Raw genomic sequence first — 27,592 nt, forward strand, 5'->3', positions numbered from 1 at the left:
TGGACCAGTCACCTCATAACGAGGACGCCGCAATGATGTCCAAATCAGGAAAACATGATCCTATTCATTTCGACTTCGTGTAGATGTACTATTTCAGTTTGCCGACGCACCACTTCACGCATGACGCTGTAGACAGCATCATCATTCAACAATACAATAGTTTGCAGTATGGCATTGAATTCTTTTCGGTTAGGAGAGCCTGAACAAGGCTTTGATCTCAAATGAAGCACACGGCCTCCCCGTAAGTAGGCACTGACCCGACATGGCTTATTGGGCACAGATTTAGTTGGCTTCCTCTGACCCGCTTTCATATCCCTTCGCCGGTTTTGGAGCAGATTCCATCGCGTTGTTGCCCCAATCGGGAAATGGTGATCGTCAGGGCTGTGCCAACCTGAAATGGCTACAGATCTTAATACAGGTTTTGCTCTACAACTGACGAGGGATCAGGATGTAAATAGCATACGGGCGGCCTACTTGCATCCTTGATTGGTAAAATTCCTTTGCGGTGCAATTTGTAAATGCTGGTAGAAATTTCGACTGGTTCTATGGTGGGATCCCGAGAAGCAGTTAGTAGGGCGATAGGAATTGTGACGCTGACACCAAGGGGCGAAGCTTGTAAAGCGCGGAATCCTTCCAGCGCTATTGGATTGCGGTTATCCCTTTGAGTGCCATAAGGCATCACCTATGTATCGCGTCCACTTTTCTTCTATATTGAGGGGAGAATACTCAAATTCTCACTCTTTGATTGGCTGCAGCTTTGAAGTGTACATAGGTTTACATACCACGGCAGGAAGTGCCGTCGTATGTCTCAAAGGGATACACTGCTTCTTGTAATGAGAACTTATATAATGGAGAGAAATTCTCTGCCACAGGTCAATTTGTAGTGAAACAGTAACGATACCCTGATTCTTATAATTGCATTTCGACGCATTCCTGTTCTGCGATTGCTTTTAACCACTATTTGTGCTGAAATTATGGCTCGCAGCGAGGATGCTGAAGTCGCTGCTTATACTAGTTCCACCCTTCAACTGATAAAAAGCCCACTAGCCGAAAGAAAGAACGTCGAAGAGGCAACGCTTAACAATTCTACAAAGCCTCCATTCATTGCTGATGCCGATGTAGACGATGGCCTGGAGTTTGCCAAGGTACAAAGTGTCAGCCATTTCTGATAGACACGTTGCTGATACGAAGATAATAGCATGAATCTTCTTCTACTCTTGAGGTAGCGCTGATATCGATATTCTCCGTATCAAAAGTCAACTGACAGTATAAGCTATTCTATGATCTTTGGTTTGTCGCGAACTTAAACGTTTTTTCAACAGTATTTGCACCCTCTATAACCACTTGATGCACAAACTTATTAATTCTACCATCCAGGTTCATGAAATCAACGATGTTTCAAGTCTTGGGTCATTCGTGGGATACATACTGTATGCATATGACCCTATGATATAATTGTTGATACCTGATGTTGCTAACCCTGTAATAGACTTCTTTGGACGACTTGGCTTTTAACAACCCTATATGATGTCCGCTATGTCACAGACAGTGTCTGGGAGCGACTGTGTCGTGCCGTGCACTTAGCTGTCATGGTTGGCTTTGCTGAACTCGGTCCGACATTCGACTTTTTCAAGGAAGCAAAATCTGTCTTCCGGGCCATGTGTATGGTTAAAGATTCAAGCATTCACGGATCAATTTGAGCTAATACGCTAATTGATGATAGGCCTGTTTCTCATGGTGTCTAGATTGATGCTCGCGCTTCAATATTTTACAGTATTGCTTCAAGTTCGCAAGCATAGAGAGACCAGAGTACCACTCATGGTTGCAACGGGTATCCATTCGCTATTTGCTGTGTAAGGGAAACCTTTACTTTTGTTGGCAAACTACCATCAAGAGTACTCCACTTCATCAAGGAACATACTGATTAGAAACTATGCAGAATATATTTAGCAGTATCCTTTTTGTCCGTTCATGAAGCAAGCTCAGTCGTTGCCGTCAGCTGGTATATTGGGGCAGTAGCTGAGGTCACCATCCACCTTGGGCTCTCCAGTCTCAAGGCTCTCAGCTTGACTGATACTCATCTAAGCGAGCGCATGAATCTACTGACTTTAATAATCCTTGGTGAAGGTGTGTTGAGACGAATTAAGTCGGATCTGTCATCGGCTAACTGGTCACATAGGAGCAATCATCATAGCGAGGAATATCCAGACTGTCGTGAAAAATACCTTCCTGAAGAACAGCGGCGATATATGGTGTGCGTAATATTTAGTCCATCTCATTATTTTTGCACTCTTATTAACAGCCTTTGTAGCTGCTGCTCTCATCGGGGTGGTCACATGCGCGGTTGCCCTGATCTACTTCATCTACCAGATGTACTTTGATTGGATGCATTCTGGCAAATTAAGTCATAAGCGACAAATGTTTTGGGTTTCCTGGCATCTTCCATTCCATATCGCTCTAGTACTTCTTCTAGAAGGCGCAAATCAGTTCATTGCTTGGTCTCAAGCGCTTCAGTCGATCAAGGCAGCCGCACAGAGCATCGTCAATATTAATTACGAGCTACCTAGTAGCCCAACTACAAAAGAAGTGGTTCGAATATTGAATGAAACCATCACAGAGCTCCTCGAGTCATACCCTCCCGAAGATGAAGTCGCCGCTCTGGACGATGTCGAAAGAACTTATAAGAGCCTACTTACTCTTCCTGACTCCTTTTGGGATGTAAATGGCCAACTAGCCGACAATGACCCAGACATGGTTTGTTGGCTGAATGGCACAAGGGATCTTGCGCAAACTGTCTTCGATGGAATATTTGCTTCGTTTAGTCTCGCGGCGCCTGCAGAGGAGACCGAATCTACTGATGTACAGTCTGCCACGGAAGCCGCATATTTGGCCACTGCGAATAAGTTTGAAACTGTCGTAAGTTCAAAACCCCCCTTCAAAAGTTCTTCAGCTAATCCGTTCTACAAGTTTATCTATGCCTTTATTACAGCTGGCCTAGTATTGATCCTGATGACCGCTCTACATGTTGTATGGAAACAACGTGGCTGGTCGATTTTCAACATACTTCGAGCACTGATCACCGTTGGGATGGGTCTCGGGCTTGCATTGACGAGTTTGCTCACGTTGAACCAGGGTGCTCTCTCCAACTTTTTACCAACGCCATGGCCACTACCGACCATTACGATCTGTTATTTCGTTGTTCTGGTTCTTAGCCACATTCCTGAGCCTAAACAACTTTTCCCAAAGAGAAAAGCAATATTATATAGCACCCTGGGGAAATAAAAACGATGCTAAGCTAGGGACTGTGCAGGAACTCTGGAGGGATGCTTGGTATGACAAGGGTGGATAGCGCTAACGTTGACTGTTTAACACAGGACATCCAGGAATAAAGACAACATCGAAAACAAACTGACCTAACCGGAAAGAGCCGTTGTAATGTAGTTATATAGTTATGGATAGTCAATTGTGAAGTATTTATATATATAAATACCTTACATGTTCTGAAAGCACATGTAGTGTTGTCTATTCGCAAGGCTGCGACAGCTGTTTTGGTCTTGAAGAAACAGCGGCGCATATAGTGTAGGTTGATCAGGTAGTTGTACCACGCAAAACGCACCTAAATATGCGGCTATGAAAGCAATCTAGTATAACTCAACGCCCTACAACGAGCCAAATACGAAAACAAGAGCTGTGAAGGTATATATCGAAGGACTTTTGTGAACAGTGGATATGCATGGAGGCGCTAGTTAAGATGCAAGTGTGAGTTAAGCCATGTCAAGTCGCTTCTATAGCCAGAAGGATTGTTGACGCATGACTCATCGGCCAGATGATTCCACATACATGTACACATTGAGATATTCGCCATGTAAAAGCGTGCTTATACCGATGGTAATTGGTCACTTAATATGTCCAAATATTGGATATCACGACAAAGAAGTGCAAGACATACACAGAATCACGCTTATGAATCCGTACAAAGGACCAGACGTTGAATTTAATTGAACCTGGTGACTCGATCATCTTGGAATCTTCTTAGACTCTTCTCCTTCAGCACTTAAGGCTTCCACCATAGATTACAACTTGTTTCGCTATTGAGAGCTCTTGCATATTATACCCAAGCTCATCAAGAACTCAAAAAGAGTAGGCTATTTACTGAAGTCTTGAGAGTTTGTAAAATCGTCACTTCAAAATGGCCCAATCAACTCTTCCTTCAAACGGCGCTCTCGTCAACATTGGCACTCACTCTCTAGCCCTCTACATTCATGGCCCAAAACCTAGCAGCTCCAAAGATCCCGTTGTACTTTTTGTCTCCGGTGTAGCAAGCGATGCTCTCAATTGGCAAGCCGTGGTGCGATTGCTTCCTCACTCGCTGCGAAGCTACACGTACGACCGTTCTGGCTATCGCAACTCGGAGTCCTCGCCACTCATTCCTTCAGCCGAGAACGTTGCTCTAGAGCTCTCTTGTTTGATCGAAAAGGCTCCCATTCCAAATCCTCTGATCATCGTGGGGCACTCCTGGGCCGGTGTGATCATACACGAGTTCATCGCACTGAAGGGAACTGACCAGATCGCTGGTCTAGTGCTTGTTGACGCCAATCATGAGACAGCGCCAATGGTTATGGATGTGGATGATCCAATCCTCTGGAATGTTATAGCAGCGGGTGTTGAACCGTACGATGCTTGGGGTGTTGAAGCAGAGCACAAGTTGACGCAGGAAGAATGGGATGCATTCAAAGCTACAGAATCGACCGATAAATACAAGCTGATTGCGCACAAAGAGGATGTAGAGCAGTATTTACCGAGTTTTGAGACTCTGCGCAAGAAGAATCTGAGCAAAGAACAGCCATTAGTTGGGGATAAGCCGGTCTATATAATTGGCGGCACGCGAAGCAGAGACTGGAATGGATTATACAAGGCGGGAATTGCGAAAGGAAATGGAACTGAGCAGCAGAGAAATTACGTTAGAGAGTTGATCAGGACGGTTGATGAGAAGAATGAGCGTCTCATGAAGGAATTTCTGACACTCTCTACTAAAAGCGAGCTCGTCTTTGCCACTGAGAGTGGACACTTTGTCCAGATGACCCAACCGGAAATCGTTGTTGATGGAGTGAAATGGGTCATACACAACTTATCAACATCTTCTTAGCTTGCAAGGGAAAAGATATTTCACACTGATATCCGACCACAGTGAATAAGTGTAAAAGAGAGAAAAAACTTCAAAGGAACTGGTTGCTCCACTACCAATGGCCGTATGTGACTTCAAATGCGAGATAGCCGCTTATATTATAGCATCACTCACGACTCCATTTGGCGGAACCTCTTGCTCCCTCCGTTACGTTGACGTCTTAACATGTATATTCTTAGTTTTTTAGGTATGATATGTAAAGATAGGAAGGCTGTTTCCAGTTGTTATCACATTTACATGCACCTAGCAATGAGCTGTCTATTATGCGCACGTATTGACCTTAGACTGTCATCTTTTTTTTCTCCCGACGATTTCTATTTCCATAGATGACGATGCCTACTGCAAGTTGGCAAAGCCCATTGTTCCATCGTCGACGTTGTGGTCAATGTATTTGCCCTGGAAGAACGCCTGTCCAACCAACCACTGGCTACCAAACTCACTCGTCCCGTGGATACTAGCTGTGCAGTTGTTGCCATTTTGGCTGAATGCCAGGGCCTCGGGCAAGATGTTGAAGTTGTTGCCGCCGAATGCCAATCCAATGGTGGGCGGCGCATCACAGGCGTAGTAGCCAGTGATGCCATTGCTGTTTGTCACAGCTTGGATGCCCGCCTTCTGGAACAGCGTCTTGACCTGTGAAGTAGGCCCGAAAATGACAGTCGTGCCGGAGTCTGTGATGATGGAGGCGCTGCGCTGAACCGTCGCGCCGTTCACCGTGACATCGCCAGTGACGATCCACTCGTCGCTGGCTGAGACTGAAGTCAGGCTGCCGCTGAAGGTGTCCGTCGCAACAGAACCATAGTAGAGCGTGCCGGTCTCGTCCGCGTTGAGCGCCAGCCCGAAGCGGCAGGATGACAGCGTTCCTTGGTCGCAGAGACTCTGGAAGAATGGCGTCTGGCCGAGAGCACTGCTATCGATGCCTGCGTAGCCGATGAGGCCGTCGTGAGGGAAAGTCGGCGGTGACTTGGGGCTAGTGATGGCTCCAAGGTACTGCTGGGAGACGGTCAGGTTGGCGCCGTGTTGAGTGATGACATCTCGGTAAACTTGGCCCGACGCCTGCTGTTGGTCAGTAACCACGACATTTTCGGTAACTGATGTTTATTTTCCACTTGCAGACAAAGTTCCAGATCCATCAGGATTCGTCGTGGCGTATGAAATTCGGAAGGTCTTCTTGGTGTTGACCGAGCTGGAGCCAGGCTTGTAAATGCCCGGGTTCAAGATGGCGTCAGCGGAGCCGGTATCAATTAGGATCTCCAGGTTGGAGCTGCCACCGATGGTGAAATTGGAGAACCAGAAGCCCTAAGTATATTAGCATTTCAAACTGACATAATAGTATCGTAGGGATTCAATTACCTGGTCAGCCCAGAGATCCGCTGTTCCTTGCACCAGCCGTCCCTTTGCTGTGGCAATGCTTTTCGCAGCCACGGCATCGACCTTCTTGAAGTGCAGAGGATGCGAGAAGTCGGCCTGGACAGCTTGAATAGCCGCCAACAGCGACAGCACCGTTTTGAATGACATGGTGGACTAATTCTCAGAGCAACTTGAACCAACACAACAGATGGCAAGTAATTGTCGGTAAGGACAATGCGGGACCATCCTACGTACATATAGTACCCCTTATAGGATGCATAAATTTTCGTGAATCGTTACACCGTGTATCCTGAGGGGTACTTTCACATGCATTCATGCTGACCTTCTCAATTGAGTGTTTCACGGCCGCTGCAGCGTCGCATTGTAAACAAAGCGACGATCAACTAGGCTCAGATCAGCGATGGAGCTATCGTGAGTCTTCGGCGATCCATAATAACGTGACCGAAGCTTTCAAACGTTCCCGGTTTATCCGTTTCCAAAAAGGAAAATAAATAAATTAGAGAGTCGAGATCTTTTGTAGATCAAGATTCTAAGATATTATTGGGTAATTCAGTCCTATATTCGTAACAAGGGATGGATAGCCGAATGCATCAATGAAGGAGTGTGTGGCTGATGTCAGGATACTAGTGAACACGCCCTATAACTTCTGTTGATTCACACCTCATTCGCCCAAATCGTTGAGATGTCTGATTCGCGCTCATTGTCCTCTAGTTGCCTCGAAACCATTTTTGAAGCTTCGTAACAGCATTCTAGGCCAAGTCACGATAGATTCCGCGCATTGCTGAATTACATGAGCCTATATTCCTAAGGCCCTGATCAGGATTCAAGACGACTTACTTTGACAATCACCAGTGTTTCCTCTCCAATGACTTACCCTACGTGCAATGGTAATTGCGCCTTGTAACATCGGAGCTTCTGGGTGATTGCGCAATCCAGGATATTCTCCCCGAAGATAGAGGCATTTACAACATGGAGATAACATCATGGGAAGTGATACGAAGACGGTTTTACTAGCTACCTACCTAGTATGTTATGGAGCAGGTACACAAGTCCACAGCGCAGTCGCGGGAATGCACGAGGCTGCTGATACCACAAATGGAATGAAGCTCTTGCCAATCAATTAAAGTAGCGGCTATAGTTCAGTGCAAATGTGTGTCATCTTTTTTTCTCTGTCACGAGGTTTTTCAGCGGATAGGGAGCTTATTTTATGCTCAGATGGATTTATGATTTTTACTATTTGCTTCCATTCACAAGCCGGGGTGTAGAAGTGGAATGCAATGGGTAAATTTGTCGAGGGTGAAACCCGAAAATTCTGCGGTTCTTGATCATATATGCTCAGTATGGCTAAAAATGGCTTCAAAATGCAAGATAGACCCCTAATGTAGATACTTCATAGACCAATGAGCAAATAACGACATATTTAGACGTAGAATAAGAGTGAACCACACAACGAAACCTCAGAGTTTCTTCTTACTTCTCATCTTGTGCGCAAAGCTATTATTTTACTTGAGTGCCAAGAATAGACAACCTAGACTAACTCATTTATATTTCTAATCTTGTCATCTCAGTAAGTTCGACACTTGAGTTCAACGATAATTCCTGTAATGGATGAATGTGCAATTTTCTCCTTGTGTCAAAGCTGATACTGATGCGACACAATATTGGGACTAGGCATCGGTCCGCCAATCACCAATCAGGCTTCCATAATCCTTGACGTTGAGCCTCACCGTAACCGCCCGCAAATAGGTCATTTTCTCTAGCATTACTTTCTCCTCTCTCAAATCTTGTTGCGACTGAAGGATATTCGAGATATGACCACAATTTTTGGCCACAGACTCGATCGCACCTAGGTCAACGTGATGCAAATCGCTTCAACTGGTTGCGAGGACCGCGGTTGCTCAGTTTTCTCGTTCCGCCAGTTAACCACAGCTTCCTACAGCTACAAGGCCCCAATGAGTACAATAAATCACTCGGAATGCGACATTAGCTTTAGCTGTTATCCACGCCACATCTAGCATCAGCCAAATATGTCGGTTTCTTCGGGCCCTCCCTCATCAAGCGGCTCTGAATACACCTACCATCGCCCATCTCATCGGAGGGACTTTCAGATAGCTATTATTTGTGCCTTACCACTCGAATACGATGCCGCCACGCTTATCGTTGACGAATTCTGGGACCAGGATGGTAAACAATATGGGCGAACATCTGGGGATACCAACATATATAGAAATGGGAGGATTGGCATGCACAACGTGGTGCTCATGCTTCTGCCAAATATGGGCAAGGCCGCAGTCGCTGGTTCAGCAGCCAGCCTACGGACAAGCTATTCGAATTTGAGGATTGCGTTCCTCGTGGGAGTCTGTGGCGGGGTTCCTATCCTTGGTGCACATGAGGCACTCCTTGGCGATGTGGCTATTGGCGAGGCTATAATTCAGTATGATTTCGGCAGACAGTATCCAGGAGAATTCATCCCTAAGAATACAGCCGTGGCTACCCAGAGTCTACCGAACAAAGACATTCGCACCCTCCTCGCTTACTTTAAATCCGATACTGGGAAATTCGAGCTGCGACAGAATACCGCAAGGCATTTGAAAGCTTTGCAAGGTGCAGCTATTCTAAAGGAGTACCAGTACAGCTACCATTATCCTGGTTTTGCCGAAGATAAGCTCTTCGTCGCGACGTACCAACACAGGCACCGCGGAGGACCGTGGGGAGATTCATGTTGCGAAACTGAGAGCTATTGCGACAATGCCGCACAGTCATCCTGCTCTGAACTCGGGTGCGACGAGAAGAAACTAGTCGAGAGATACCGTTTGGAAAGAAAACGACACTTGTCATGGGAAGAGGCGCAATGCCCAGATATTTTCATCGGGCGCGTTGCATCAGCGGATACGGTGATGAAGTCTGGCGATCATCGTGACCAAATCGCTAAACAATACGACATTATAGCCTTCGAAATGGAAGGGGCTGGCCTTTGGGACGAGTGCCCCTGTATCGTCGTTAAAGGCATTTGCGACTATGCCGATAGCCATAAAAACAAGATTTGGCAACCATTTGCTGCAGCAACCGCAGCAGCTGCCGTCAAAGCTATGTTAGTACGATACACCATAGAAGATCATGCTCAACTATCTTTATCTAGTGCTGGTGAGATTGAAAATACCGTTTACTGGAATAACCATGTTAACATGGCGTTAGGTTCTACTCAGCATGGCCAGATCGTTCCCGCACGATATGAGATAACCCATTATGATGCGCAAAAAGCATCATCTGCCTCTATACCCGACACCACAAAGTCGAATGCGATTCAAACACTGCGGGATAGCATTTTTGAATTTCAGAGGGTACTTACTGATGACCAACAACGCGAATTACAAGGCATCAAGGTGGTGCCAGATGCAATTGCCGTCCTGGTATTTACTGCTGAGCTCGACTCGCTGAATAGGAACAGAAAGGGGCGTAGCATTGCCAGCAGACTCCATTCAATCTTACAGTCCGTTCGGGATTTTTCCGCGGCCATCGAAGCAGTTGATTCGACACACCTAGGAATCGCTTCCATCCTGTGGGGGAGTGTGAAACTGACAATGCTAGTAAGCCTATCCCTGAGATTGAAGTAGCTATTACCACATGGATACTTATGCCCTTAGGTGACTGTCAAATCCGTAACATATGACGAGGCTCTCTCGAAATTTTTCATGGACCTTGGCGGGTTATGCCCAAGGTGGACAGATTATCAAATATTCTATTCATCTTCACCGCGCCTTCAAGATACCCTTTATGACTTCTATGCGTCGCTAATTCGCTGTTGCAAGCGCGCAGTAGAAACTGCTCAAAATTCTTGTAAGTTACCATGCTGCAAGCTGTCTCATCTTGTTAACAAGAGAAGGGCCGGGATACCTCTTCAGTTCCCCCCGAGAATCACTTGATCGGGAGTTTCAGCAGGATGCGGACGACATTGAAAGACGTAGCAAATATGTCAAAGATGCGCTATCACTTGCCAAAACAGACGCACATTATCAAAACCAACAGCTTCAGAGCTTAAGAGGGGGGCTAGGTTCAAAGAAAATGAAGCGACCAAGAGCTTTTCGTCGAAAGGGAGAACGGCATGATAATATGGAGTCATGGCAGGCACAAAGTGACGAAAGACAAGCAAAGGAAAGAAAGCAGCGGCTACTCGACTCCTTGTCGACCCATGACTACTTGACTCCATTTAAACAAAGCTGTCGGAAGCGGTATAGCGGCACATTAGAGTGGTTTTTTCATACAGACGAGTTTAATATGTGGAACAAAGGCCGAGAGTTTCCTTTGCTGTGGTGCTCCGGAAAGAGTGAGTTTAAATTTTCTCGTTATACCGCGGTTGAAAGTCAAGTATGTTAACTATTTATAGTTGGTTCAGGTAAAACAACTCTTACGTGGGTACATCAAAACAATAACTTGCCAAGTATGTTGTCTAACGAAAATCTATAGAGCGAGCGTCATCGAAAAACTCTTGACGGAGAAGCGCAGTCCGGATGTCTTCATCGGCTTCTTCTTCATACGATTTGATGATCGACAGTCATTAAACGCTGAGGTCATACTCAAGTCCATCGTTCGACAGATGCTAAATGTATCCAACGTTTATGAGAAGGTTGAAACACAATTGAATAATATGCAGCTCGACTTGGCGTCAGGGCTGAACGAAATTGCGAAATTACTGCGAAGTATAGCTGCACAATTCCAAAAGCTCTATATCGTGATTGATGGGCTGGACGAATGCACAAAATCGGAGCGCCACGATCTTCTTGAAATTCTCCACTCAGTTTTGAAAGTCAGATCGAACACAAAGCTCTTCCTCGCTGGTCGCGATAGTGTCTCCAGAGAGGTACAGATAGAATTTCCGACCCTGAAACAGATCCCCATGGACTGCTCGTCGGCTCTATCTGACATCGCGACGTACGTTGAAGGCATAGTGCAGGAAAAACTGAAAACCGAAGAGCTTATAGTTGGGGATCCCGACCTCATTGAAGATATTAAAGCAGCACTCTTAGACGGAGCAAATGGCATGTGAGTTGTTGCAGCTCAACAGATATTCATTCACTTTCTGACCTTTCCAGGTTTCTCTGGGTTGTCTTCCAAGTAAATGAGCTTTGTTTACAACATTGCGATGAGGACATCCGAACAGCTATTCAGAATTTCCCCAAGGACTTGGAGGAAACATTCAATCGGGCCATCGACCGAATTGTTTCCCGGGGGAACCAAGATATCGCAAAGCGTATTCTCCGATGGGTTGCTGCTGCAAAAGAGCCCCTGTCCCTCGGCCAGCTAGAGGAAATCATCTTTGTTGAAGTCGGACAGGAATACTCAAAGACAGAGCGACAATTTAATGGCATTGCACATATCAGCTCATGGTGTGAAAATCTCGTTCATATCGATGAGGAGCTGAAAACAGTTCAGTTTGTGCATCAAACTGTCCAGCAATTTTTCATTGAGAGGTCGTCTGATTCTCGACATAATCAGTTCTACATAAATCTCGAGGACGTCGATCACTATCTTGGCGAAATATGCGTAACTTATCTCAATTTTAATGATTTCAAAACAACTCTAGCCAGACGACAGCAACCATTGCCACCTATGCCGCCTATAGCTATGGCAGGGACAGCTTTGAGACCACAATGGAAGGCAGCCTTATCTATCCCTGCGCTCTTGAAGCTCAATTTAGACACCAGAGGAGGCTCAACAGCCTCCAATGCTATCGAGGCTTTGGCCACCTTTCAACGAGAGGATACAGAGAGTGCAAGGGAGGGACTTCATGTTGGGCACCCTTTCCTACGATATGCGTCAATTCATTGGATTTCTCATACGACAATGTTTCAAAAAGAAAAGTCGAAGACCTGGAATTTGTGGGAAAGAATGATTGTTCAGGGACATGAACTCGTGAAGAAGCCATGGATCGAAAGGCCTTTCGATAAAAGCATCGGAGCTATACTGGACTGGAGCCAAAATTTTCACCACTATGCACTCATACGCCTTATTCTCCTCAGAGGCATGCTTTCACTCTCAGACCGAGGGCAAGTCATGCAGAACGCAGCGGATCGTGAAGATATTATGTTGCTTGATATCTTTCTAGAGCGTGAAGAATCGGGCAGTATAATAATAGATCATGCTTGCGAAGTAGCAGCTAGGTGTGGCCGTCTCAATGCTCTGAAGAGACTCTTGGCTGCTGGAGCAGATGGCCAACCTGCTCTAGACGCCGCCGCTAGAATTGGCCACCAAACCATCATTATGCACCTGTTATCTGTTGGTACAGATGGTCGTACTGCACTTAATACTGCTGCTCGGTATAAACACGCCCCTGCAGTCAAGTCCTTGTTAGATGCTGGTGTAGATGGTCTTCAATTATTACAGGACCTCATTGACGAGGCTCTTTTCAATGTGATTGATCAGGAGGGGGCTCGGGCCGTGATAGACAATCCTAATAGTGATCATTACGCTATTAAGATCTTGATACAAGCTGGTGTAGACGGCCAACCTGTACTACAGACTGCTATCCAAGGAAGCTCTAGACTCACCATCACACTCCTCCTGGCCGCTGGTGTAGATGGTCAGCCAGCACTACTTGCAGCTTCTAAATCTGGAGATCCAATTAACATAAGGCTGCTGTTAGCTGCCGGTGTGGATGGTCAAGCTGTACTACAGACTGCTGCTAGAAAAGGGCATCAGGATATCGTCAAGTCTTTATTAGCTGCTGGTGCAAGTGGCCGGGCTGCCCTACTTAGTGCTTCTAACAACGGCGATCTAGATGCGATCAAGGGCCTCTTAGCAGCTGGTGTAGATGGTCAAGAGGCATTGCGGACTGCAATCAAAGGAGGCGATTTGCATATTATCAAGTCTTTGTTAACCGCTGGTGTGGACGGTCAGATCCCTCTACAGACCGCTGTTAAAAGTGGCAATGGAGATGTCATCAAGTGCCTCTTGGCTACCGGCGTAGATGGTCAGCCTATACTACAGGCCGCTGCCGAGAATGACGATCTACACATCATAAAGCTACTCCTAGCAAATGGTGTAGATGTTCAAGCAGCACTGTTCGCTGCGGCTAAAGATGGTTGTTTAGTCGTCATTGGGAAATTTTTGGCCGCTGGTGTTCAGATGAGCGCACTCACCTCACGTTCACCGACGGGCCAATCTCTCCTACAGGTTGCTGCTCAATGGGGCCATATCAATATTGTTGACAGCCTGTTGGCCTCTGGATCTGAATCATATGTAGGCTCTACATGGCATATCCAATCCGGTCTATACGCCGCTTCTCGCTGGGGACATCTTGATATTGTTGAGAGGCTTTTGGGTGCTGGAGCTTCTGTAGATGATCAATCTATATGGGGTAATCAATCTGCGTTGCATGCCGCTTCCGAAGGAGGTCATCTCGATGTCATAGAGAGACTCTTAGCTGCCGGATCTCAAGTAAATTCATACCATACATGGGGTGGTCAGTCCGCTTTAGAAGCTGCTTCTGGTAGAGGCCATCTTGGTGTTGTGGAAAGGCTCTTGGCTGCCGGAGCTAAAGTAAATACTAATGACACACCAGAAAACCCAACCGCCTTACAAGCCGCTTGTCAAAGTGGCCATCTTGATGTCGTTAAGAGGCTGTTAGCTGCTGGAGCTGAGGTAGACGAGAATGGAATGTCGGGAAATGCTTTAGAAGCTGCTTCTGAAGGCGGCCATCTTGACGTTGTTGAGACGCTTCTGGCTGCTGGATTTGAGGTAAACACACCCAAAAACAGATGGAGGGGCCGGATTGCCTTGCAAGCTGCTTCTCGAGGGGGTCATCTCAAAGTTGTCGAAAGACTCTTAGCTGCTGGGGCCGATGTAAATGCGGCTGCTGGATCAAAAGCTCAAACTGCTTTGCAAATTGCTGCTAAGGGTGGACATACGAGAATTGTTTCACGATTGAAGCAAGCAGGCGCGAAAGAGTAGAATATCACGTACTTAGCATCAAAATACTAAGAATGTACTAGATAGATTATTGACGTTAGCAGCCAAATACGATGCTTGTTGCAAGCTACCCTAGTGGTCGAAGGTGGTTGTAGTATGTGAATGATATGATTAGCTGCTAGTGTTGTCACACACATTTATTCTCCTAGACTGTTATCGGGATATTGCTGTCTCTGCGGAGTACATGACGCAGTCTTTGGTTCAGTTTCTCATCTCAACTGGTTACTTGATTTGCAATATTATAAGAATACATGTACTTTGTAATCCCACTTCGTTTCCCGGAACCCGTATCTATTATTATCGACCGATATACCAAATTATAACTCGTTAAATACTCCTGATAATACAGAAAATTTTCCTCCTTGCGGAATTGAACCATATACACACATGTTTTTTTTGTCCGTCAATTTATTTTTTCCCCTCTAGGTCATCATGGTATTTGATTGCTCTCCCACAAACGGCTTTCTCCCCCACACCACGAACACGGGCATGTAAGCATGCACCCGCGGGTCCGCCAGTTCCTCTCGGATCTTGACCAGAGAGAGCTAAAAATGAGAGTAAAATGAAGTCAGCGAATGGCCTGACGTCAAGTTCACCACGGCAGGGTTCACCTGCAAGTACATGCATGGCGCAGCGGCGGTTGGTAAGACGATGAAGAAAAATATTGGAGCCCTGGTACTGACCTCAATCTCAGCCGGGGTCCGGCCAAACACTTTGTTCATGAGCTGGACGGAGAAGCCATTGAGTCCCTGCGAAAAGTTCTCTCCCCACATGCGTCCAATCTCCTTGAGGCGCTCGTCCTTGGGCCACGGGTTCATGGGCATCTTGAAGATGAGCTGTTGCACGTCAACGAAGCCGACGCTCTCGAATACCTCCTTGAGGGTGGAGCCCAGGATGGCAGGGCGCTGGAAGTCCTCGGCGGCGACTCGCATCTCGTGGAGCCAAGTGCACATTGGCCCGGCTGGGTCCAGCGTGCCGTCGTCACATGCGAAGACGGCCTCGACCTCCTGGGACTCCAACCAACCGCCGGGCTCGAGGGTTTGGAAGGCCTGCTCGGCGACTTCTTTCTGGAAATTGCCCCAGCTGCCCGCAGTGAGCCGGGTATGTATGTAGCCAAACTTGTCCGTGTAGTCCCATGTCTCTCTTCTGCAAAGGCGCGCGGGAAAAACGAGTTAGTGTGGGTTTTGCTGACTAGAGCTCTCTTGTCTCTCTCACTCGCGAAATTCTGTTTTGGTCATGACCTACGCGTCGTCGACATAAAACTTGACGTTTGGAGGCACCATGTCGGGCTGGATCGGCGAGAGGTCTATGCCGACAACCTCGGACGAGGGGAATAGGTCGCCCATCTCGATGGCCCAATCGCCAACACCCGTGGCGACATCGAGGATGAACTGCGGAGGCTTCGCCGGCGAGAGCGGGGCAAAGTACAGCCTGCCCTCGAAGAGGTTCTTGATAATGGGGCCCTGGAACGCAAGTCGTTCCTGTTCAGGAATATCGTTGGGGTAGGCATATGCTGCGGGCACTGCGGTCAGCTTTGGCTTGATGCAGATGCAGACAAAAGATAACGGGACATGTAAACGAGGGGACGAGGGGGAGGGGTTGGAGCATAGCCTACATCCTGCTCGGTATGCGTGATAGGTGCGGCCAAACTCGTGTGGATAGTCTCTCACGCTCTCGGACAGCGACATGGAGCCGTCGTCTCTAATGCAAGCACGGGTTAGAGGTCTGCGGGCACGGCGAAGATGTCACAATCCGCGTACACTAGTCCCGACGGTGACTGCACGATGTCGCGTAAGTATCGCATCCAACAACATGATATGTGTGAGGATGGAGCAGGGCCGCAGCCAATAGCTAGCAGCCACGGATCCAGCAGAGATGCGGCAACCTACATCGGGCTCAATAAAATTGGAGACGTCAAAGGTGAACTGAAAGTTCTTGAGGTCGAGCAGAGAGTTTCGATTGGGGTTATCACCCCCATTGTTTCCGGAGGTTCCCATTGCGCAGGTACTGTACAATCTGTGTCAAGTTGATTTCACGGCAGTGGTTTGATGGAGATGGTGATGGGACTGGCAACTGAAACGAAACCACCACAAGGGGCACCATTTTAAACAAGCTGAGAATCCGCTAGCCAGGGGGGCTTTTTCTCAGCTGCAAAGAGGCCAGTCAACAGTGGGGCAGCGACGGGCAAATCCGTACAGTCCGACAGGCCGCAAGCACGAGACGAAGGGCAGAGCGAGAAATGAATCCGGGGTTTATACAGTGGCTTTCAGCCCGAGAGAAGGGCTATCCGTTTCTGGTTACCAGCACTAAAGTAGAACAAAATTTCACACCGCCAGACACTGCGGGACAGGGTTTGGAGAGCCCTTAAGCCTGGTAACCAATGGGAGGCAATCGTAGGATTTGAGGCGGCACATGTCTTACTTGCGAGCTCAAAATATCACTGGCTGCCAAGCTCTTGGAATCAGCACGGGTTGTCGAATCCGGGATACTGGGAATGATTAGCTAATGGCCAGTGACAGACTCTCCCCGCAATAAAATTAGAAGCCGCTTTTCACAAGCAGGCAAAAGTTAGTTGGGTCCATGGATGTTTGAGAATTTGGCAGCTAACATAGTAGCTACTTCGTACAAGCTGCCCGCGGATCTTCTCTCGAGTTGCGCGAAATTGCGCTCTATTTTGTCACGGCGGGCGCGGCGGCCCCTAGCAAAGAATCCAAGTCAGGGGAATCATCATCATATCATAGTATCATAGCTACTCATTCAACCGGCAACAGTCTGGCGTAGACCTTGATGCCTCCTCGCCTGGTCAGGCCCATGGTCATGTCCCGGACAATGCGCAAGTCCTCCTGCACCGTATCGTGCAACTCCAGGTTGAACCGACGGGCGAAATGGGCAACTGTGAGGAACAATTCGAGGTAGGCAAGACTAGACAGATGGAGTCAGTTAGTCAGCGCGGAATATGCAACCAGGGTTTGTGAATTTAGTGTAAGGTATTGCATACTTGATGCCAATGCAACCTCTGGTCCCTCGGTTAAATGTAACCAGATATCTCTTGAGGTTGTCTCCTCTTTCCGCTGCCTCGATCCATCTCTCGGGGCGGAACGTGGCCGGTTCTGGAAAGACGGACGCGTTGCCGTGGATAAAGTATGTGGAACTGCTGACGGGGGTCTTTTTTCGGATTGTAGGTTAGACGGTGAAGCCAAGAAACGAGGGAAAAAAGAGGGGAATTGTGCTAGGGACTCGTCACTCACTCCCGGGGGAATTGTGTATTCCTTGTACTGCAGAGCTTCTGTCGGCGCGACCCGTGGAAGGCGTGCAGTTATTCCATAAGCCAACCGCAAGCATTCGTTGATAAAGGCACTCTGGCGGTAAGTAGTCAGCCCCATGTCATGTCATCCATTTGAAGTTGTTGGAGATATGTTGTGTTACGTACCAAATAGGGCAACTGTTCAAGCTCAGCCCATGTCGGCCTGCTGTCCAGCGTGGGCATCGCCTGCTTGAGCTCTGCCTGCAGTGTCTCGCGCACTCTAGGGTCGTTGGCCAGGTAAAAGGAAGCGGCAGTGAGCACTCGCGCGGTGGTTTCTGTGCCAGCAGCGAGGAGGCCAAATGTCTCGTCTCTCAGCCGATAGTAGTCTCTCTCTTTTTCCGGAATACTTGGGTCCGCCAAAGTGGCTACCATTGTCTTTCTCTTTCCCACGTATGCCTCATTCTTTCCATACTCCAAGAAGGCCTCGAGAAACTCGAAAAGCTTTGCCTTACCCGGCATAACCTTTGCCATCATTTGTGGAGAGAGGGCACTCATTGCGTACACCAGCCAGGGAACAAAGCGGGAGATGTGTGTAAACTCAATGGCATTCTCAGCAGCATTGCGGACGTCACTGCGGAAGTTTTCATCCTCAATGAAGTCCCAATCTTTACCGCAGCAGTATGCTGTGACGATGTCGGATGTCAGCGCTGAGAAGGCATCATCAAGAGATATAATGGTCTGGTTATTTCGGGCCACCTCCAGACGAGTCATGAGCTTCTGCACCCGCTCATTGACAGAGTCGGACAGTTCCGCGACAGATCGTCGAGAAAAGAAGTCCTTGAGAATGCCCCGTCGGAAGCGATGCTGCTCGTGGCTCACGGCCGCCACCATGCATCCGGGCAAGGCATATGTAGGGACGTATTTTGGATCCTTGTCTCGCCTGCGACTGCTCGAGGCATAGATTTCGTCGTAAAAGTCCGGATCACAAACATGAACTTCCCTTGGGTTGATGCGCACTATGGGACCTGTTTCATCCCAAGACTTGTCAGTGTGCTTGGTCGCTCAAGGGAATTGCCCACGGCGTCTGACCATATTGTTTGTGCATCTCCTCAATCTTAAACAAAAACTGGCCTGGACGAATGACATTGTAATAAAATTCGTATACGTGCGAGCATGCTGTCAGCTTAGGGCCAGGGATATGAGCCAACGGATGGAAATAGAGGCGATATACAGTCCTAAGACTGAGATACACGCCGAGGCCCGCGAGGGCGACCCAGAGGCGAAGCAAGTCCTCCATGACGATGATGTTGTTGGTAATGCCAGGTTAGAGCAAAACATCAACCGGGACTAGGCCATTGATAATGGCAAATCAGGCTGGCAAATCAGGCTGGCTGATGAGGCAAATAAATACAAGTCAATTACAGACATGTGGCTAGAGGCCAATAATATGCACCTAAAGCAGTAGCTCACAACACGAGAGGAAGAGACCCTCCGCAATGACGCTCGTAATTATGACAGAAAGCACAAAAGCAGCACTAAGCTGCGGTGACAGCGGCCTGCAAGGAAACCGGGATAAACAGAAAGATATTGCGTACGCAGAAGCCAATCATGGTGTTCCGCGTGGAAGTGATATCCAGTCCGCCCGACATTAGACCCCCACGAACAGCAACCAACAGCATATATCACGTAAAACCGACATTAAATCAGGATTGAAGCAAAAGCATACATGGGACGATGTTCTGGATTGGCCAATGGAACAATGGAGAAGAGCCAACTCGCTTCTGCAACCCCGGCGTCGGTGAGCTGATAACCGTGGGTCCTTCACGGAAGCACCATCCCAATTATAACTGGGAACCGTCCCGCTTGCCAAGATAGCGGTGATCAAAAAGAAGAGGTATATAAGTGGCAGTATTTACTTCCAATCAGACGATAGAAGAGAGATCAAGCACAAGCAGGCACACATTTCTTTCACGTTGGTTCCTTACTGTTGGTGAGGCCGTACCTGAAAATAAATTAAGCAAAGATGCCTAAGCTGGAAGATGGTGGCCACCCTTCTTGGCCTGCTGCAGAAGGCGACTCATATGGGGCTGCTGTTGGGCAGGGTGACATTGACATCACCAATATCACCTTGTGCCAGGTCTGTAGGATGAGCGTCTGCTGGAACGACATGAAGATGTGCGTCGGGTGTGCCGCTGGAGTGCAGAGACCCCTCCCCATCAAGTTTCTGAAGCAGCTGCGAGAAGAGCTCGCAAAAAGCGACTCAACGGTCGTTTTGCGGTGGCTTGACGGGAGGGGAAGTGTTGTGCACCACGGAAAGGTGGAGCGCCCACCATCTTGCGGTGACAAATCACACATGGCGGATATGTGTGAGATGCTCTCTTTGTATGTGCTGAAGAATGGTTGGGCCGATTGGGCGTTGGATCTCGCAATCAAAGAGCTGCGCGGGAAGCCGGTGGAGAAGGGACTAGCAAGCGGGTATAAGCGCAGCCGGCCGATCGAGGATGACCGTGGTCCCATAGCTCATTGGTGCTCTTGCGGCAATCAGAAGCTAGAGACGTCTGGACAGTCACAATCCCTGTCCATCGAGGTCGCCATTGGGGCCTTGACGAAACGACCCAAGTCAGCGAAACAACACAAGCCCAGCACACTGACTCGACAAGCCGGCATCAAGAAACAGTCAAAGCCAGTAAAGAAACAACCCATTGTATCGACTAGACAGCTCAGATCATCGACAAAGCTGCTTGAAGCATCCGCAGCCCAAGCCCAAACCGTCGCAGCAGCAGATGCCCCTTCCAAGGAAAAGGCGGTCCGCTCGCGCGCTCCCACCGGAGCGGAGATTGAGTTGGCATACGAACGCACTCTGTGGACTGGCGCGACGCCTCAGATCTTCGCCGACGCAATGTGGCTGGCTGGACCTGGTCTTCGCCATATCGAAAAGGAGAGCGGCCAAGCCAGTAAAGAGGTGCCAAAGGGTGCGCGTGGCTCCGTCGAAACCATGATGCTGCATTACTTCTTCATGAATAACCACATCTATACGCTGATCGAAGGGCTGGAGTTGGCGGCACTCGGAGCCTACCTCACCGCATTAGATCATGGAAACGTTCGAGACAGTGATTTTACGCCATTTGCTGCGGACATTGCACGCCATGGAAGCCTGGGCCGGTGGGCAGTTGCCATCACCGAGCTCGTGATCCGATGGCCAACGATCCTGGACTGGCACGCCGGGTGTGTGTCGAGTCTGGGGTTGGTCCGGGGCCTGACGCTTCGTGCTTGGGCTTTTGCGGCGCATTGGGACGTCCTGATGCACTACGAACTGGCCAGTGGCCCCGATTGGGAGGAGAAACTGCCATCGTGGCTTTACGTTGCAGCTGCGCTTGGGCATGACGCAGGCGATCTGTGTGGCGATACGCGGATGGGATGTGCAGACAATGCCTACTTTGCCGTGGGGGCCACGTCTGGATATGAGGGTGTAGCCGCCTGCATGGACATTGTGTGCGACGCCCTCGAGGCGGTTGTGCTCCGAGACACGCGCGGCGCCATCGACGTCGGTTGCGTTGCCGGCGCCGCTTGTGCAACGTTTGAGCGGACCGGCGGTGATCTGTGTGCGTGCTCCAATGAGGCTTCGTCGAACTCGTGCGAGGCCCATGCCGTGCTGGCCTCCATCTGCGGAGACCGACGAATCACTGCCGACGACGCCGCGGCTCTCATCAGCATCCGGGACGGCATCAGATCGCGCTGCCAGGAGCTGCCCCGATACCGCGGCCGAGACATGGCGCACCTCAACCACGCGGATCGTGAGAAGGTGTACGGACAGTGTTTTGCGGCCATGGCAACGGGCGGCAGCGGTGCGAAACAGGCTCACGCACGCCTGCAAGTTGCTTATTCCAGCGCTGCGCAGTCATTGTGCGGCCAGTTGCGACGAACAGCAGCGAATCTTCGACAGCTGGTTGGCGCCGGTGGGTTGGATCTGAGCGGCGACTGTATGTGTGGGGGAGAATGCAGTATGTGGTGAAGTTGAAGTTTCATGTTGTTTTGGAGAAGTTCAAAGTTCAAGGTTGTCAGATGCAAGTTGTTTATCTCAGGGCCTGCAGGCGGGAGCTTGCACGTTTACAGCTAGGGCAGGCGGCTGATCGACGCCACCAAGGCGTACTTAGGATAGTGTCACGATTAACGATTTTCCTTGTATAAATGAGTGCCTGTACATAGCATACACGTAGTATTGGTTTCAATTTTTGTTCCAAAAAATCATCTCTGGTAATCCTAGCTGTAAGAACACCGGGAGCCATCTTGATAGTCATAGCCTTTGGCGCCAATGCCTCGTCTGCACACACAAAAGATGTGGGACGGTCATGGGGTACATACGTCCAGGTCGCTAATGGCTAAACCAAAGAGTCTGTAGGTGATGACAATGACTGCATAAGCTGCCAATTCACCTGTATATATTGCTAGGGACTATATAGGAGAGGTGCATGGTCAAAATATTGTTTTTACTTCTTTAAAACCAATAGAAGCCTCCAACTGACACTTCGGATTCTACTACTGGCTGCATTCTCGGTTCCGAAGGCTGCATACAGTACCTAGTGCCCGGATCTTGCTGGCACCGGCTCTAAATGCATACCCAACATGAATGATTTCTTGAACTCATTTATTTTCTAGATTATACATGTCTATAAGCAGATTTATAAATAAAATGCACTTCTCAGAAATTCTTACGGCTGAGAAGCGTTACTCATCAACGCAGAATATCAGATCATCGTGAGTTGATCATCCAAGTAGCTCAGATCGACGACGGAGGGCTTAATACCAGCGTTAGCAGCATTTTTATCGATGAAAGCTGCCAACCACTTTGGGTTTTCGTCCGCTGTCGAATTGTCAGTGACGCATCTTCGACACGAGGGCTTATTCAGTCAAAACTCACCTAACCAATGTCCGGCCTTTGGCACATAGACCGTCTTGACAGAAACTGCTGTCGGTCCCCATAGGCTCTGGTTAATCTCATCAGAAACCCCACTGGCTTCTCCCCAAAGCACATTCACGGGAACCTGAATAGGAGTTTCTCTGAGCGGCTTGAAATACTCCATCTCGCGCCAGATATTTCCGTTGAGGAACTCGGTCATAGCACGCAAATATCCTGGCTTTCCCAAGGATGCAGCGTAACGCTCGACATGATCAGGAGATATGAGAGCGCCAGCCGCATAGGCGCTATGCCAGAAATACCAATTGAGGAATTCCTTTTCGCGTCCGCGGATGAGGAACTCGGCTGCTTCAGGGACGGTAAAGAGGGCCAGGTGCCAGTGTCCGTATAGGTTTCTCGAAGGGTCTGGATTTTGGAAAACTTCGTGTCCGTAGGCTGGGAGGGCGTATTCTCCCACGCTCAGGGATGCCACGCGGTCCGCGTACTTCCATGCGAGAACAGATCCCACAGAAGCACCTTTGTCGTAACCGAATACGGCCACTTTCTCGATACGCAAGAAATCCAACAGTGCAATAATAGCTTCTGCGGCCGACGCCGAAGTATAGTTGCCCGATTCACTCAGCGTTGACTGGCCCATGCCAGGCAGGTCGGGGGCGATGACGGTATATTTGGACGAAAGTAGTGGGCCTACTTTGTGCCACATGAGCTGTACCATATTAGTTTAGTCGTTTGTTCAAATTAATAGGAAGCAAGTGTGAAGGGGAAAAAAGTATGTTGGACGTACGGAATGTTGTGGACATCCGTGTAAGAGCAGAACGGCCGGGCCTGTGCCATCATAGCGGGCGAAAAGGCTTGTGTCCGCCGTCTTGACTCGAATTGAACGCCATTCGTCAAACGGCAGAGATACGTTTTGCGCAGACATTGTGAGAATTGTTAATTGTTTATCTTGAATAGAATAGATGTTACTTATAGAATAAAGATATATCCACCAAGCAAGGGCTTTTGCATCTTATATACATGTTTTTTTGTGATGATTCAATTGACAGTATTTGCTATTCTATGGCAGTAGACCGGAATATTGGGCGCTACAGCTGAATTGGTGGTGGCGTGGAACTTTGGCTAGCCTGGGATGGAATGATGTTGCGCAGTTCGGATCCGAGATTCAAGTCTCGCTTTTTTTTCCCGCGCCATTATTCGTAGAATGCTGCTTAGCAATCCAATGACCCAAGCATCTACACAACTTCCACCATGGTCCCAGGCAGACTCGGAACCGAGACTGCACGCAGGCGACAGTTCTCCAGCTGCGACTACTGTCGTAAATCGCGTATTGCATGCGATGCATCTCAATTACAAAGGAACCAAGAAATATCTTCCGGTAGTCCCGACGCGGGTTCGTCGTCATCGCGCGTTCAGTGCACAAACTGTTCGAAGCGCTCTCTGACGTGCACCTACGAGGTAAGTCTAGACAATCTTTTGGTTGCTAATCACAGAGTTGCCATTCTAATGATGATGATTCATCTTAGTGGATTCGGGACCGTGGAACAAGGGATGTAGCTGCTGTAGGAGATGCCAATAGGCCAAGAACTCGTCAGCTCTCTCGTCGTTCGGCAACTGGTCGTTCCAGAAGAGCGCCCACTAGGACACATGTAACCAATAGCCCAGAGCCTTCTGAAGAGACACAACATGACGAAGCAGAGCCAGCTGCAACTGCAGAGACTAATGACCATACCCAGTACGTCCAGATTCTTAACTCTCTACTGCTGATTATTCAGTTCCTTATCCTCGGCTTAATAGGATCATACCCAGTTCTGAATTATCCCAGCAAACTGAGGCCAGGGTACTACATGACCACCTATGGACAGTTTTCAGTCTGATATTCGAGCCTGTTCTTACTCTCTGGACCGGCCCGGACTGCAGTCCCTATGTGGTACCTGATCATGTGAATTACCTTCTCTATTCCATGATTAATACACATTCCACATCGTACTAATTGTGGTAACAGATGTCTAATCTCACAATGCTGCAGCTAGCTGTTTCCCTTGATTGGGCCAATTGCACCTGTAGAACTGACAACCATGTCGCACGCCGTCATGGCTGGCACTGCCCGAGAGGCGATCGCGCCGTCCAACTAGCATTAATTTCCGCAGTACATTCGTTCTCTTTCCGCTGGCTACCGTTAGTCACGGATACTGCAGGGGATGGCCAGCAGCTTCTGCGACTTGGCGAGCACCTCTGGACCAATGCCAAGTCCAGAATCATGTCCGTTTTTGACAAGCTCAGCTATCAAACAGCTTTGGCTTTGTATCTGTTCGGACTAACTCCAATTCCTAAAGGTGCTTCCGTGGATGTCGAGAATGCTCACAGCGCTGGCGAGGTCAGCATCGATATGGCACTTCGCCAAATTCACAGGCTAAGAGTAAAACGACGCGATATCAGATTTTCCGGTACTGGCCTTTCAATTGGTAGAAGCGATGGAGAAACCCCCATTAACCACAACCCTGTGAATGAAGATTTTATCCATGCCGAGAATATGATGTACTGGGCTGGGGTAGTATTCGATACCTCTTCAGCTATGACTAGAGGGTGCCCTTCCATCCTGTGTAGTGGCGTGTTTGGCTTTGAAGAAGAGCCAGTCTTTCGCCTTATGAAAGCCCGAGTTCAACTCTTCCATGAGAGTACAGAGTCATGGAGACAGAATGGGTTTGTCCCGACAAGTCATGCTACGCTATATGTTGTTCACCGGGCGTCCACCTGGAAAGGATACGTCTGGAAAATAATCGGAGCTCTGCGAGAAGCTATCAATCACGGCTATGGAGAGGCTGTCATAACAAGGCTGAAAACGCTTATTGCTGAGGCTCTGGATCGCTTCGATAGAACCTTCAAACCCCTTCTTGCAGCCTGTGAGAAGCACATTCTCTTTTCCAGCAAGGATGCTCGATTGTGTTATTGTAAGTATAGCAACCTACAATGTTTATCATTGTGAGTAAGAGCTTCCAAGCTAACATGCAGTAGACCTTCTTCAATTGCACTACTATATGGGCCTATTACTTCTATGTAGCCTAGCTGTAACTACGGAACGGACAGATATCGTTCCAATGTTTGATACCGTTCGTCGCGAATCTGTTCACACCATTTTCAGTGCGATTAGCTTTGGCCTCAGCTGTCAGGTGGCTCTTAGCCAAGATGAAAGCCAACGCAGCCGGAAACGCTTCTCATTGATCAACTTGGATCCTTATCCACACCATATTCTCGCATCACTGCAGCTAGCTACTTATGTTTTGCTCGATTACCTGAAGCGAGATGAGATAACACAAGACGCGTTTGATAACTTTTGTCGAATCGTCTTTGATGCGCTCGATGAAATTCCCCAGTGCATACAGTCAGTACAGAGAGTAAAGAAGCTCTTGTATGAGACACTGAGTGCCGGCGGTCATCATCTTGATACAGGCTCGGACGCACTACGTGAGCCGGCTACGAGTATTTTGAGCACCTCGGGAGGAGGACAACATCAGCAAGTAACCCGCAGTGATCGTCAAACGAATAACGAAACTATGACTTCTGAGGAGCCAAGTGATGTTATCATGGCTTCAAATCAATTGGCTTCTACTTTGACCAATATCGACGAAGCAGGACTTAGTTGTTTAGCAGAGACACTCTTCGCTAGACCTGCAGTAGTACTTAGTACGGGATCATAGATATGAGAACTGCAGAGTGAAATAGAAAAGAGTTTGTTTAATTAACCTGCGGGTACCTTTTGGGGCTTCGGAGGTTTGGTATCAATGTTTGCCATGCAGATAAGAAGATAGTGAGCCAGATCAACTGTAACAGTCCTCTACCCGTAGCATAGCCCTTGAAACCCCAAGATTATGATGAGCTCGGGATCAACTCCCCAATTACAATTGGGTCCAAGGCACAGTCTTGTCGGCCATGAGGCTCAGGTTAGCTCTAGTTCTTTCTTTCTTGAATGCTACTAGGATATACTTATCAACTCGTGTAAGAGTTAGTTCGATTCTGAGAGTGGGGATGATTTTTCTTCACAGGACTTTTGTTACGACTAGTACCAAGGTTGCTGAGATTCTCGCCGGCGTGTGTTTGATTCACCTATGGCACGAATCGCCAAAAGACGCAATTCCGGTTTTTGTTTTCAAGAATACTTGTAATGGGCGTGACATCATCTAATACGAATCTGAGATGCTATCCGAGCCGGACTTGCGGTACTGATAAAAATGCCATATTTACCACATAAAGAACTTTTGACTCCGCAATAAGTAGGAGTTCCGCAGTAAGATAGGAGTTCCGTAGTAAATATTATTATGGTATTAGGAATCTGGGACCGGGAACTGGTACTTCAATACTTCCGATCAGTTGCGTCCCAATTAAGCATCTCATTCGATAGAAGGCTATTAGCGCTACGCATGTGATATTTTGGTAAAATGACCCGAGATGAAAAGGAATAAAACTCCATGGAAGTCTGCAAGAACTCTTAGAATGAGAGTGACCAAGTGCCTTATCAAACCGGCTTATGCTATTGGCTCGAAATTTCTTCCTGTTCAAGTTAACAGTGTTTTTGACTACGACTATAGAATGATACTAACAACATATCTGACTCGTAACACGATAGCATGGTCTCCGACTACTCTTTTAACGCTTACGCGTACTTTTGTTTCTCACGAATCCTATTCCTATGCGCTAAGAAACTACATGGAATTTAAGAATGGCCATCAAATAGCATCACGTCACTGGCGCAAAAACCAACAAATGATTGATGTTCATCTCAATAGCTTACCCCGCAGTGCGTGCCGCTCCGCCCGTCTGAAGGATCATCACAGTCTCATCTAGATAAGAGATGGAATCCCTCATAAGCAAGAGATATTTTATCGGGGATGTACTTCATTCTTCCTGAAAGTTCTCCATG

General features: G+C 48.2%; 9 protein-coding genes across 9 annotated transcripts; 5 read left to right on the top strand and 4 right to left on the bottom strand.

Annotated features, from left to right (window-relative positions):
- Positions 1–974: 974 nt before the first annotated feature.
- On the top strand, positions 975–3,282 carry T069G_03509 (bacterial low temperature requirement A protein (LtrA) domain-containing protein; the record flags this gene model as incomplete). The annotated part of the gene is made up of 10 exons (XM_056170719.1): positions 975–1,145; positions 1,199–1,222; positions 1,274–1,321; positions 1,378–1,430; positions 1,490–1,662; positions 1,724–1,853; positions 1,940–2,127; positions 2,180–2,254; positions 2,312–2,916; positions 2,968–3,282. 10 exons carry the CDS (start codon positions 975–977, stop codon positions 3,280–3,282), a joined length of 1,782 nt encoding a protein of 593 aa, XP_056031611.1.
- Positions 3,283–4,189: 907 nt separating this feature from the next.
- T069G_03510 (alpha/beta hydrolase family domain-containing protein) lies at positions 4,190–5,146 on the top strand (the record flags this gene model as incomplete). Its single annotated transcript, XM_056170720.1, has 1 exon — positions 4,190–5,146. One exon carries the CDS (start codon positions 4,190–4,192, stop codon positions 5,144–5,146), a length of 957 nt encoding a protein of 318 aa, XP_056031612.1.
- A 375-nt stretch (positions 5,147–5,521) lies between these two features.
- Positions 5,522–6,700, bottom strand: T069G_03511 (eukaryotic aspartyl protease domain-containing protein; the record flags this gene model as incomplete). The annotated part of the gene is made up of 3 exons (XM_056170721.1): positions 5,522–6,238; positions 6,296–6,481; positions 6,536–6,700. The coding sequence occupies 3 exons, from the start codon at positions 6,698–6,700 to the stop codon at positions 5,522–5,524; spliced, it is 1,068 nt and encodes a 355-aa protein (XP_056031613.1).
- A 1,880-nt stretch (positions 6,701–8,580) lies between these two features.
- On the top strand, positions 8,581–14,500 carry T069G_03512 (ankyrin repeats (3 copies) domain-containing protein; the record flags this gene model as incomplete). Its single annotated transcript, XM_056170722.1, has 9 exons — positions 8,581–9,233; positions 9,291–9,364; positions 9,413–10,140; positions 10,198–10,390; positions 10,437–10,685; positions 10,818–10,877; positions 10,938–10,962; positions 11,018–11,593; positions 11,644–14,500. 9 exons carry the CDS (start codon positions 8,581–8,583, stop codon positions 14,498–14,500), a joined length of 5,415 nt encoding a protein of 1,804 aa, XP_056031614.1.
- A 440-nt stretch (positions 14,501–14,940) lies between these two features.
- Positions 14,941–16,515, bottom strand: T069G_03513 (methyltransferase domain-containing protein; the record flags this gene model as incomplete). Its single annotated transcript, XM_056170723.1, has 6 exons — positions 14,941–15,063; positions 15,202–15,664; positions 15,764–16,031; positions 16,134–16,219; positions 16,279–16,295; positions 16,408–16,515. 6 exons carry the CDS (start codon positions 16,513–16,515, stop codon positions 14,941–14,943), a joined length of 1,065 nt encoding a protein of 354 aa, XP_056031615.1.
- Positions 16,516–17,271: 756 nt separating this feature from the next.
- Positions 17,272–19,059, bottom strand: T069G_03514 (cytochrome p450 domain-containing protein; the record flags this gene model as incomplete). The annotated part of the gene is made up of 5 exons (XM_056170724.1): positions 17,272–17,440; positions 17,517–17,683; positions 17,767–17,877; positions 17,949–18,787; positions 18,852–19,059. 5 exons carry the CDS (start codon positions 19,057–19,059, stop codon positions 17,272–17,274), a joined length of 1,494 nt encoding a protein of 497 aa, XP_056031616.1.
- A 726-nt stretch (positions 19,060–19,785) lies between these two features.
- T069G_03515 (uncharacterized protein) lies at positions 19,786–21,774 on the top strand (the record flags this gene model as incomplete). The annotated part of the gene is made up of 1 exon (XM_056170725.1): positions 19,786–21,774. The coding sequence occupies one exon, from the start codon at positions 19,786–19,788 to the stop codon at positions 21,772–21,774; it is 1,989 nt and encodes a 662-aa protein (XP_056031617.1).
- A 733-nt stretch (positions 21,775–22,507) lies between these two features.
- T069G_03516 (alpha/beta hydrolase fold domain-containing protein) lies at positions 22,508–23,599 on the bottom strand (the record flags this gene model as incomplete). The annotated part of the gene is made up of 3 exons (XM_056170726.1): positions 22,508–22,623; positions 22,681–23,383; positions 23,462–23,599. The coding sequence occupies 3 exons, from the start codon at positions 23,597–23,599 to the stop codon at positions 22,508–22,510; spliced, it is 957 nt and encodes a 318-aa protein (XP_056031618.1).
- A 326-nt stretch (positions 23,600–23,925) lies between these two features.
- On the top strand, positions 23,926–26,372 carry T069G_03517 (uncharacterized protein; the record flags this gene model as incomplete). The annotated part of the gene is made up of 5 exons (XM_056170727.1): positions 23,926–24,132; positions 24,201–24,409; positions 24,472–24,616; positions 24,680–25,625; positions 25,690–26,372. 5 exons carry the CDS (start codon positions 23,926–23,928, stop codon positions 26,370–26,372), a joined length of 2,190 nt encoding a protein of 729 aa, XP_056031619.1.
- Positions 26,373–27,592: the final 1,220 nt, after the last annotated feature.

This window comes from Trichoderma breve, chromosome 2 (genome assembly GCF_028502605.1).
Source record: "Trichoderma breve strain T069 chromosome 2, whole genome shotgun sequence".
Lineage (NCBI taxonomy): Eukaryota > Fungi > Ascomycota > Sordariomycetes > Hypocreales > Hypocreaceae > Trichoderma > Trichoderma breve.